The sequence below is a fragment of the Podarcis raffonei genome, chromosome 10 (assembly GCF_027172205.1).
Source record: "Podarcis raffonei isolate rPodRaf1 chromosome 10, rPodRaf1.pri, whole genome shotgun sequence".
NCBI classification, from domain to species: Eukaryota; Metazoa; Chordata; class Lepidosauria; order Squamata; family Lacertidae; genus Podarcis; species Podarcis raffonei.
The window spans coordinates 30,684,314-30,697,241 of NC_070611.1; the positions used below are offsets into that span (position 1 = coordinate 30,684,314).

The window sequence follows — 12,928 nt, forward strand, 5'->3', positions numbered from 1 at the left end:
AGCTGCTTTATGCCGGTCCGTGCTGCTTAAAATACACACTTTTGAGATCCACAGGCAAGAAGGGCCTCGCCTCCTATTCAGATTTCAGTCTACCCAGACTGTGTGTGTGTGTGTGTGTTTGTGTGCGTGCGTCCCCTCCACAAAGATGGGTGTGGTCACTTCGCATCGAGACTGTGGTCACATCAGAAGGGAAGCTGCCCGCATCTCAGGTTATATCGAGGGAGCGAAGCTGGGTGGGTGCGATTAACCCTTGAGCCCCGCTATCGCCTTCTAGCAGTTTCAACGAAACGTCTTGGTGGCAAGCGATGCAAGCAGGAACCAGCCTGAGGAACTGGGGCTCCCAAGCCAATACTGTAGAACAGAAACAATGCTCCGGCGGTCGCGCGACAAGGTTGCAAAAGCGTGATCCCCAAACTAAGCAGCCTTCCCTCCCACACTTCCAGCCAGACAGCGGCGGATTGAACTTTCCACGCCAGGATCAAGGGCTTTTGCAACACCTTATCTCTGCCTCGCACCCCTTTCCCCCGCAAAGCCCCGCTCACCATATGCTCCTGGGGCGAGAAACCGGGAGGAGGAGAACCCCCCAACCCCACCCCCCCTTCCCCTTTTGCAGCTGCTAGCAATAACCCTCCCTTCTCCTTCCTAGCGGCATCTCGCCCGGCAAAGCGGGCGCTTTAGGCGCGAGCCTGGGCAGGGTCCGCTCCTCGCTCACCCCGGGAGGCATCCGGGCAGCCTGGCCCGCTAAGCCCCGCCCTCCGCCCTCCTGTCATTGGGCAGCGGCCGAGGCGGCGCGGCCCCCATTGGCCGCGAAGGGTGTCGGCTCGGCGCAGGGGAGGGGCGGCAGAAGGAGAACCCGCGAGGCGCTTGGAAGCTCCCGGGCTGGCGGCTTAGTCTCTTGCCTGCGCGCGGCGGCTTCGGGTGGGCTGCGCGCCTTCGCCTGCATTCCCAGGCCGGCAGCTGCGGATGAGAGGCGGAGAGGGCGGCTGAGGCGGCGAAGGCGTGGTAGCAGCAGCAGCAGCAGCGGCGGCGCGAGGGGCTTGGCTCCGGAGAGAGCGGGAAGGCGGAGAAGCCATTAGGGGGGAGCGAGAACTTTTGTTTCGGAGCTCTGAGGCGCCCCCTGCCCGAGCCCCGCCTGCTTGGCTCTCGCCGCGCTCGCAGCCGCAGGCGAAACTTCTGGCCCGCAGGCGAAATTTCGCCGCCTCGGTCCCGCGATGCTGCGGGCGGCCGTCCCGGCTCTGGCGCGGACTGAGTGAAAGGCAGCGGCCGCAGGAAGAGAAGAGCGAGGGATTTGCCGAGACTCGAGGGGAAGGGCTGGTCCCGGCTGCTTCGACGCCCAGCCTTTGGCTACTGCTGCTGCTGCCGCGCCCCGGAGATGGTGCCTGCTCCGGGATTAGCCTAAAAGTCCCCTCTTTCTCTCTCTCGCCTTTCCAGCTACGATCGCCGGCAGATCTAGCTTGGGACGCGCAGCGAAGTCCTTCCCACCTCGAGGAAGATCTCTGCTGTAAGCGCCGCAATTACAAATTGTGCCGCGCGAAACTCTCCCGAGTGTTTCCCTACCCTCTCTCTGAAAGAAGAACCGGGCGGATAATATGTCAACCCCGAGCAGATTCAAGAAGGACAAGGAAATCGTGGCCGAATATGAAAGTCAAGTGAAAGGTAAGAAGTCTTGAGGTGGCCGTCGGGGTGGGACAGGGAAGCCTCCTCCTCTTTTCTGACTCTCCTCACCTGGGTTCGTTTTTACCCTGCCTTAACTCCAGTGCAAGGAGGCGAGCGCACAGCTTTCCATTCCGAGTAATTACCCCCCAAAAAACTGGCATCCTCATATTATAACGGGGGTTATAATCCTGGCTAAATCCGATCCCCCCCACCCCAATCGAAGGGGGTTTGAAAGGGTGGGGGAAAGTCCACCTTTGTACTGCTCAGGCCACTCGCTGATTGGAGAGTGTGATAAATTGGTAGGCGAGTGTGTGTCATGGGGGATAAGCTTAAACCATTTTAGGTGATAAGTGCCCCAGCTTCCAGCTGAAGACTCATCACAGAGTCATCTGGTTAATAGAGTCACAGTATCCACTGTGGAAAGGGAAATGGGCTTGCACAGCAAGAGGGAAGCTGGGATTTGAATAGCCTTCCCCAGCCCCTCTCTTTCCCAGCCACAGTTAAACTGGAAGTGAGGGCTCTTTTCTTTTTTTCTTTTTAAAAATACTGCTTGATTGCACAGTTTTAACAGCGTAGATTGCAATTGCTACACTTAATTTACGTTACTTCCAGAATGCCCTTTGCTTTGGCAAAGGGACGGTTGTAACTGATTGACAGCTCCCATGTATCTGGAATGGCTGGCTTAGACCATGCACCTTCTATTTAATCAGTTAGAAATGTTCTGTAGCCTTTTAAAAAGCAGTCTTCTAACAGTAGAAACAATGCTACAACATCCTCCCTGCCTATATTGTACATCAGTTCTGTTTCTCCGTGATTGCTTTTTTATTTTAATGTCACAGCGGAAGACGTGTTTATACAATCATACATAATATTTTAAGAGTTTCACTTTCCTGTTCTGTAGCTTCATTATATCTGCAGCTTCTGTTTTCTAGCACTTGGCAGCTTTTGAATAAAATGTCTCTTGGAAACAAACAAGATCTTCCTTCTAGAAATATGCTAGTTCACGTTCCTTGTATGTGCTGATTTAAGTTCTTCACTTCATTGGTTGAAAACCAATGTGGGCTATATTGGAGCATACAGATTAATTTGCTCCAGCGTGCGTACATAATAAAAGCTTATATTGCAATTTTGAGTTTGTCCATAGTAATGAAATACCCTTTACATATGCAAATCCAACACGTGATGTCATCAGGAACTCCGTTTCACATAGTGTCCTGTTGGCTTTGGTAGAACTCTGTTCAACCAGGGTTTCCCAAAAGGGTCTCCAGCTGTTTTTGGACTACACTTCCCATCATCCCTGACCACAGGTCCTGCTAGCTAGGGATGATGGGAGTTGTAGTCCAAAAACAGCTGGAGACCCAAGTTTGGGAAACCTTGATCTAAAGTTCCCAGACTAAGGGTTCCTAGACAAGCAACTGGGTACCTATGACTATAGTTCCACCCTACTAGCTTTTTAATGTGGAGCAGCATCCAGAAAAAGACCAGACATGCATTGTCTACTGTACAGTCACATATGGCTTTGAAATGTATGACTGGCCTTCTTTGCCAGAACAGTCTCAGAATCTTACGTGACTGTGTTCAGCTTGAAGGATGAGTGCCTAGCTGGTGCCTCCAGAGTATGGGGGTATGAAAGCCCCACTTTTTTCAGATATGCAATTGCTGCACAGATTACTGAATCAGATCTCGAAGGAAAGCTGCCTTAAACAAAAAGTTTCAATAGGTGGCTAAATATCGCAGCGCTAGGAGCCTATCTAGTTTCAGCTGGTAATTGAATCCAGGCCACTTCCACACTATGTATTTAAAACACTATTATATTGCTTCAGCAGTCGTGCCTTTCCCCCAAAGAACTCTGGTACTGTAGTTTAAGGATGCTCAGAGTTGTTAGGATACTGTTCTACCCCTTACAGAGTGGTTTAACCATCAATCTCTTTTCCTAGGGAACTCTGTAACACAAACTGCCTGGGAGTTCTTGTACAAGCCAAGTGCACCTCTGGGACATAACTATACTCTCAGCTGTGTGCCATCTGAGGAATTCAGTTGCTCGGCAGGGATATATGGGACAACTATCAGAACACAGATACAAAGTAGCAGTAGTACTAGAATATAAATAATTTAAATGGTTGTGTGTATTGTGTTGAAAACAAAGTAAAAATTTGGTGGGGAAAGTATACGTTATTCAGATGAAACAAACTTATGTACAGTTTAATGGGTTTTGTTTTTGCATTTGATAAATATGGGAAAGAAGAAAACGCTACAGAGGTACTAAATTCTCTGACAACTAATAACATCAAACTACCTAAACCACCAAATGATTTTTGGCTTGTGGATTCTGTGAGCATACTAGATTGAACAGATCACTGGGCAGTTTTTTTAAAGAAAATATTCTGTTATGAGCAATACCAGACTTCATGTTGACTTGGCACATAAAGTCCTACACAGCTTGGGTCCCAAGTACTTGATAGAGCAGCTCTCCCAGCATCTACTAGTCTGAGCTCCTAAGATCTGCAGGGGAGCCCTATCTGTGCTCCCATCAATGGCCATGATTTGTTTATGATGATGAGAAACTGGGCCTTCTCTGTTGTGGAACTCTCATTGTGGAACTCCTTTCCATTGAAGGCACAGTTGTGTCATCACTTCCAGGCTTGTGAAGTCAGAAGAAGACATTTCTTCCCCTGAAGGCTTGTGGGGAGAGTTTGACCCAAGGGCTGTTGGTCTGTGGTTTACAATTTTGTATTAGAATGGTTTTAATATGTTATGAATTTTATTGGAAATATTGCTTTGGGCCAAAGGGTGGTCTAGGAATGTATGTATATATGTAATACATTAATATACCAACCTTCCTCCCAAAGTAGGAATAAATAATAATAAAATAACCATACAAGGAAGAGGATTTGGGCTGTCATGTTTTTAGATAACTGGCTATATTGTTGAATTCAGGAATAAGAACAAACGTGGTAAATAAATTGGGCCAATTAAGTGGTTGCTGGGGCTGTTCTTTGCAGTACACTTTTAATAAACAACAACAGTCTCAAATGTGTAGTTTATCCCAGTGGAAATAATTATCCTATTTTTCCTCAGTTATTTTCCTTACAAAACACATGAAGAATAAGCTCCACTCACATGGCTGTAGCATGTCAACATGGCAGTCTAGTTTACTTTTTCTTCTATTTGGCCACAAGAAGTGAGTAGACAAAATGAAGTGTTCAGTTTGCAGAAATAGCCTTTGTTAATAAAGAACTATGATGATAAATGCCATAGCTGGCAAGTGAGATGTGTACAGGGATATTTTTCTGTGCCTTCAACTAAGGCAGATGGAAATGTGTATCTTGATCCATGGTTTTGCTAGGCTCTGTTGGACCAGTTGGATATGTAGGGGTGTGCTTTGGGGATGGATGCCCACATCCTGAAGCTGTTGATTGTCTTTGGCTAGATGTGCATGACTGTAGCTGGGTCTAAGCCAAAGTATACAAGGCTGCTGTTGTACGCAGAATTAGGTATGGCATGCTGAACTCTGCATCCGAATGGGCGATCAGACTGGTAGTTTACCAAGTGCATTTTGCCACTCTGCTTCAAGTCAGTCATCTGTGTTTTTCCATGTCCTGGTAAAACTTGAAAAGAATACTTCAAGAAGAACAGCATGGAACCATTGTTAACATGTAACAATTTAATGATATTTAACCTTAATAATATATAAACAGAGTTCAAAGTCAGTCATTGTGTATGAGATCTACTAGTATTAGAATATGTAAAAGATTACCTGTGTTCCACAGTGTTCTACAGGGGCTGCTAGAGCTTGACTTCGTTCAAGTCTTGTATTTTGACTTATTGAAGAAACACCAAAATAATTAGCATGACATGTTGAGAGAATGTGCCTTGCATTTCATTAAAACTAGTTGGATAATTTAGTGAGAAGTTTCAGTTGGAGGACTGAGTACAAGGAAATGCCATAGGTCACTGGTGTTTTATTAGTATTTTAAAAAAAAATCTTAGGTTTTAACTGCAGACCGAGGCCTAGCCTAACCTATGGAGTACAAACTTTTATCTATTAATCTTTACAGGAACCCAGCAATTATACTTCTGAAGGCCAATTTATGCATTACAGCTGCCATTTGAAAGACGTTTCAGATTACTCCATGTGGCAGCTGTTGGCATATAACAAGCTCTATTTATTCAGTAATTCGAGGTGCTGATTTGGCAGTCTTCTCCAGGTCACTGCAAACTTCCTGAAAAAGAAAGGTTTGTAGTGAATATTGTTACGTCTACATGGTGAAATGCTGTATTTCACATTTGTTAACTGCTGTTCAAGGCAGTATTGGTGTGGGTGACCATATAATGTACAAAACATCCCAAGATTATAATACTGCTTCTGCATAGCAGTTTCCTGTACTTCCTGAAGAAACAGGAATTATCTGGAAGAAACAGGAGCAGTGTAGTTTAGAAATACTTTTCTGACCATGCAGTCTGTACTTGCCATTGTAACCCATCCAGTATCTATTCCAGTCACAATGCACATGGTACAGGAGGCAGTGTAGACTCAACACAACATGGACTGGGAGGGATGGAACATTATCATTATTGTTGTTTAGTCGTGTCCGACTCTTCATGACCCCATGGACCAGAGCACGCCAGGCACGCCTGTCTTCTACTGCCTCCCGCAGTTGGTCAAACACATGTTGGTAGCTTCGAGAACATTCCAACCATCTCGTCCTCTGTCGTCCCCTTCTCTTTGTGCCCTCAATCTTTCCCAACATCAGGGTCTTTTCCAGGGAGTCTTCTCTTCTCATGAGGTGGCCAAAGTACTGGAGCCTCAGCTTCAGGATCTGTCCTTCTAGTGAGCACTCAGGGCTGATTTCCTTCAGAATGGATAGGTTTGATCTTCTTGCAGTCCATGGGACTCTCAAGAGTCTCCTCCAGCACCATAATTCAAAAGCATCAATTCTTCAGCGATCAGCCTCCTTTATGGTCCAGCTCTCACTTACATACATCACCACTGGGAAAACCATAGCTTTAACTATATGGGTCTTTGTTGGCAAGGTGATGTCTCTGCTTTTTAAGATGTTGTTTAGGTTTGTCATTGCTTTTCTCCCAAGAAGCAGGCGTCTTTTAATTTCGTGACTGCTGTCACCATCTGCAATGATCATGGAGCCCAAGAAATAATGCACATTATCATATGCACCATTAAATGAATTTGTTTAAATAGCTGGAGTTTGTCTAACAACAATGGCCAGGTTTTTAAGTCAGAGGTGTGCGGTGCAGATGTTTCTTTTTCTGGATTTTCTCCAGATAAGTTGCTTGTAATTGTGTCATCATTGCCAGGCCACTTCATGATATAGTGTTGTGAAACAAGAGAGATAGTGATTTGCCCATTTTGTCACCCGATGAATTACTGGCCATTGATTATCTGAACGGACTTGAGCTTCTATATACAAACCTAATATTCTAGTCATTGCACCATGATAGTTCTCTCAAACACAAAACACCTACTTCTAAATGATAACATCCAAAGCTGCATTGCAGAATTCTGAAAATTATGGAAGTGACATTAAAGTATATTGCTTTTTCTGATCTTGGAACATTTAGTATTTGCCTAAGCCTCAGTGTAATAATTAATATTTACTTGAATCTTCTGTGCCCTACTTTTTAAAAGTTTTTGTATTAGCAGCAGCTGTTTAGGAAAGAAGTTTTAGCAGAACGAAGTATGCAAAATCCATGCTATGTAACTGTCTTTTTCCAAGAATCTCAAAGTAGATGAACATTTGTTTAAACTAGAAGAGAGCTATCATTTTTTCAGGGAAGAAAATAAAATTGTGGTACAGTTAAATTTGGTCAAATGTATCATGTGTGAGAAGGCAGAAAAAATCCACTTAAGTTTGCAATGGACAGTTTCACATGCAACCTTGAGAAAACCTGCAAATTTTCTCTATTCAATGAGGTGCAGGAGTTTGGTTCTGCTTGTCCCTCTGAATTGTATTAAGTAATGTGCCCATTCATTTAGGCTCCAGAAGAGGTTTGTGTGCCGCATTTCAAAATAGCACACTGGCCTTGTTCTTCTGTGATGCTAAACCATGGTTTGACCCTACATGCATGACTAAGAAGAAGCCTAACCAAAGCCTTGGGTCTGCATACTCCTTACAACCCCCATGTGGCCAGCAAAAGGACGTCACCAGTTCTTCGCTTCCATGGTTGTTGAGCTATATGATTTGGAAATCATGGTTTAAACCAAACTAGTTTGTTAAGCAAAGCAAGCCATGTAACCCATTGTTCTGAGTCAGTTCTAAACAATGATCTGTGGTTCATAGGACACACCAAGCCGTGCCTGGTGTGTCAGAATTTGTGGAAAGTGAAATTAAATGTGAGCAAAGTCCTCCTCCTGGCTGTGCAGCAGAAGACTCTGAGGTGAGAACGGGAATGAGAGCCTGAATTTTTGCTTAGGGTCCGTTCTGCTCATGCATGTTACACTATACAGTGGTACCTTGGTTCCTGAACATAATCCGTTCTGGGAGTCTGTTCAACTCCCAAAACCGTTTGAAAACCAAGGCACGGCTTCAGATTGGCTGCAGAAGCTTCCTGCACTCAAGCGGAAGCCGTATCAGATGTTCAGCTTCCAAAAAACGTTTGCAAACCGGAACACTTACTTTCCGGGTTTGTGGTGTTTGGGAGTTGATTTGTAAAGACAACTAAGCCGTTCAAGAACCAAGGTACCACTGTACAATTATTTAGTGTTGTGTGTAGCCACAGCCACTGGTCAGACATCAAACACAGAAGCTATCTTTCCCTATTCTTACTTTTGATTGTTTAAAAGGCAGTGCTGATATTTCACACTTGCTTTATATTATACTTCTTAAGCTTGTTTCTCAGAAGTAAACACATATTGTAGGGAGAACATTTGCTAACACTTATTGCAGAAGTGTGAAAGGGAGAGCTGTGAATTTCTTTATGGCTGTGTTTGGGTGAGAGACACAGCTGCTGTCTCAGACGTCCAGGGTCTCTGGCTTTTTTGCAGCAATAAAATTGTATTTCCAGATAAATTTGTCCCAAGATATTTAGGATCTCTAGATGACAGTTTTGGTTTGGAACAAAATTGTAACCAAAAATAACCAACTTGATTCTGTGGGTAGTATTGTGGCAAGAAATACGAAGGAGGACAAATCTTTCCTTAATTGTTTGTAAGATGAAAATGAGTGGCATCTTCAAACATGATTAAGCAAAACTTACATTTTAATAATCTTCCCCTTTTTTTGGAAGGGAAGGTAATTATTTTACCTTCTGGAGCACCCCAGCATTTGGCTATCATACTAGCATTTTGCCACATAAACCACAGTAGACCCACACATTACATGTCTCCTAGTTATTCATGCCATAGTGAAAGAGAGTGGGAAAATGTTATTATATTCACACTTAGTGGATATAATGGTGTCATATGGTTGAGAAATATTGGGGAAGCAGTGGATATGCTGTGCAGCTCTGGAAAAACCTGGGTGATGCTGCTATAACCCAGCCATACTGATCCATTATGTTTCGCTATAAGCCGTTGCACTGCCATCTACGTGTAGAATGTGGCCAGTTTGGTGTATAAAAAGAGCGCTTGGTTCCAGTTCAGAGGTTTCAAAATGGAAATATTTCCTGGTGAACAAGTCATAGTGCGCCAAGGCTCACATGTTCAACCTTCCACTCTCTTCCTCTTTCAGAAGCAACAGGTCCTCTGTGACATCCAGACTTGGGAAACTGTGTAAATTACCATTTGAGAACAAGCCAGTATCTGAATCAATGATTCCATATCCTGAACTGTTCTTGGACTGCACTTAAAGTGCAGTTTCCTAACTTTAAAACAGAAAGTGGATGCTTCCATCCTGGGTGTGCAAGAGAAGATGGAAGTTTGAGCACCCAAGTCTTGCCATAGTTTATTCAGAAGGTAGGAAGTCATGTTTCCCCATTAAATCTGAATTGGGCCTCTATTTCCTCACTATAGCTGACACACGTCACACTTTATAGATGTATTAATGAGAATTTTGGAACTAAGTTACGATGCATGCTATTCCTGTTTCTAGCCGGCAGGATCTTTTGCTTTTGCCCACAAACATTGCTAACTGCAATTGCATGCACTTTATGTTGTGGGTGGATAGAGAAGAAGCGGTGCTACTGAGCGCAGTGATTAAAAGAGAATTTAAAGATGCCCTCTATAAAATGGTTGCAGGGAAGGCAGAAGTAGTAGTTTACAAGAAGAGTGCTGTAATTGAACTCTTTATGATGTGGCAGTTCTTGTAAACCACGTTTGGAATTACTACAAACACTGTCGGATTTGCCAGAAGATGATTTCCATGAAGTAATAATTGTAATTCTTTACATTTGGCCACAGTGGGGAAATAACGGGAGTACAGTAGATCCATGAATATTGTGTCTCCGGGCTCTTAAGTAGATGCAGTCTTTCTTCTAAAGCACTGCATATAATATCTATTAGCAGAGAGCATTGAGTTGGGCGTCTTGCTACTTTGACAGCATGTATATATGCTTCCAAATCACTGTTCACCAAAGATAATGTCATATATACGGGCTGTGGCCTAATACATATTTATTACGTTCTCTCTCTCATACCTGGATCCTAAACACAATGCTTTAGAAGTTCATCTATTGGCTTCACCATAAATTACTCTTGTAATTTAATAATGCAGGTTCTATATCATAAGCATTGCACAAAGCAATAGAGTAAGCCCTGCCTATGTGCCTACTATGTAAACATTTCCAAATAAGTTTCTCTTGTGTTTCATACACCTCAACTCTGTTTCAGCATTCTTTGCTCCCATGTCGAGCTATGCAGGTTCATGAACAGCCCCGCCCCTGTTGTTGTGCATTCCTTCCTTGACATCTGTGAGTATCCCTGAGTATGGATATTGCAGGCTCTTTCCTTGGTATTTGGACATACAATGCAAGCATTTGTACCAGGGACACCTTAATGTATATGGTTATGCATGCAAAGGCCTTCGTGGAATCTGCAACCCTTCTTAAAAACACATTGTTAGAAAGGGTATAAGATAGAACAGGCTTTACCAACCTGGTGCCCTCAAAAGGTTTCTTTTGGACTGTGACTCCTGCCAGCCTCAGCCAGTGCACTGTGGGAAGTCGTGTCTAGATACATATACCAGAGCATTAGAAATACTGTATGATTATAATGGCAGCTTGTTTGGGAAAGAGTTATAGGAACATCTGGCTCCACAGGAGATGCGCAGCTAGCTGAACTATAGCAGCATTCAAGTGTTTCAGAATGTAGATAATGGGCACTCTAGAGCCTATACTAAAATTGTCTTACATTTTCCCATTTTTCCTCTGTTTCCTTCTTAATTTGAGATTTGACACACTTTCAAAAGATTGCTGTCACACACTTGTGGTTTAACAGATCAAGAAAGCTTATATTTTTATGCTATGTGAGCAAGAGCATTAGAGATGATAAAGAAATGATACATTTCGAACCCAGAGTGTCTCCCAGTGGAGCAGCGCACACACACATAAATATATATTTCTTGTGTGGCATTAGCTTAGAATTTCTGCCTAGCAGAAACTGGCTGAGCCAGTGCATGCTGACGTTTCATCATGAATGATTATTAGCCTGAAAGCCTGTGAATTAACAAGCTTAAATTCCCTTTCACTTACCAATGTCTTTATTATATATTAAGTTCCTGCAGCTTATCAAGAAATGTGTTTACATACTCTTTCAAGCTGATCACATTTGTATTTATGTATTGCATAGCTTACAGAAAGCTACCACAGTTCAAACACCATTTTTTTAGCACAGCTGTTCTGCTAATTAAAGAGCTGGTTATCTAGCACAGCATGTGCATAGCTGAGCGTCCTGACTTCAGCTACCCAGTGTAGGGTAGTTTCTGCCCTGTACAAAGAGGGAACTTGCTCTGTGAGACCTTTTGCCCTTGCAATTGATTTTAATAATGTTAATGGGTCAGTGTAGCCACAGTGGGTCAGAAGGTTAAAGTCAGTGAAACATTTGGTAAACGAGAATTCTCTAAATCTTTAATTCCCTTATGGACTGTGAAGCAGAATGCTAATAAGATAGTTCCAGAACGGCTTGGGGGAGATTAGTGACGGGACATGGAATATATAGGCTAAAGGCTGCCAACTAGAGTCTTGCTTAGGTCGGTAATAGATCAGAGGCTCACTGTATCACAGGATTTCACAGTTGTATTTTACAGGTTTATGGTTTTTGCATTGGCTTTCATAGTCGTCTCTTTCTGCGCTCCAGTATCACAGGAAAGTTTTTATCGTTCACAGTGCCCATATGTACATTGCTATGGTAGAATAATGATCAATCCCTCCGGCTGGATGAGTGGAGGGTTATGCATTCATGTATATACTTGCAAAGCAAGTATATTGAGAACAGAAGGCTTATGAACCAAGTGGATAATGGGCTTCTATTTGTAGAGACATCTGCAAATTTGTGTTCCAGATACAAAGATGGGACAACAAAGACTGGTTTACGGTTAGAAATGGATTGATCAGTCATTATCACTTCTGCATATTTTCTTCTTAAGTCTGTTCTGTCTTATTCCTATGTTTAAGAAAAATAGTTAAAATAAGCTGTCCTGGGAGGCATGTTTAAATGCTAATCTCAAAACACACTTATTTTTACACGTTATTTGAATGTAGGTGTCATGAACTACCGACTATTGCTCCATGTGGGAAAGTTATCAGGAAAGAACGATTTTGATCATGACCTGACTGTTTCTGGGCAGGCAGGAAAACACAAGTACTTTCTTTTTTCAACTGAGCCTTGCTCAAGCTCCAGTGAAGGGTGGGGAACCTCTGCTGCATGGGTCAAGCTGGGCCTACCATGTCTCCCCATTTCTCCCACCAGGCTGTTTTCTCTAAATCACACACAGCTGCCCCACACTTGATACCATATGTGATGTCAGGTATGGGGCAGGTACCAATGTGGCTACAAAGGAAAGCTCCTGATTGTTCCTATGCTAGTAAGGCATGCTTCTGCTGCCCATCAGCTGATGGGTGTTGAAAGTGCATCTTACTACTATAGAGCCGTGGTTTCCATTGTTCCTTCTAATCAGAATTGCTTTTCGGTTCTGAGCTGTCTCATGGCTCTTGACTCACCTAGGCTGCTGCCCACGGCTCATGCCTGGCAGTTAAGAGAACTGTGAATAGCTGGTGGTTAACAAGTCCTGGTTCTTACATTGAATTAATCAGAACAGCCCTTCAATTACCTTGCCAAAAAGCCACCCATGAATTAAGTGGGATTTACAGCTCTTACTCG

At 43.5% G+C, this 12,928-nt stretch overlaps 1 protein-coding gene across 2 annotated transcripts in view; it reads left to right on the forward strand.

The window, feature by feature from the left end:
* Positions 1-214: 214 nt before the first annotated feature.
* The window catches only part of SRGAP1 (SLIT-ROBO Rho GTPase activating protein 1), a 110,356-nt gene continuing 97,642 nt past the window's right edge, over positions 215-12,928 (forward strand). The window contains exons 1-2 of one of the 2 annotated variants that reach the window (XM_053404539.1): positions 215-233; positions 1,432-1,656. In XM_053404539.1, the coding sequence (XP_053260514.1) occupies positions 1,590-1,656 (67 nt within the window). In that variant the 5' untranslated portion in view covers positions 215-233; positions 1,432-1,589. Of the gene's footprint in view, positions 234-839; positions 1,657-12,928 lie in introns of those variants that run through there. The other variant, XM_053404538.1, reaches the window with a different exon arrangement.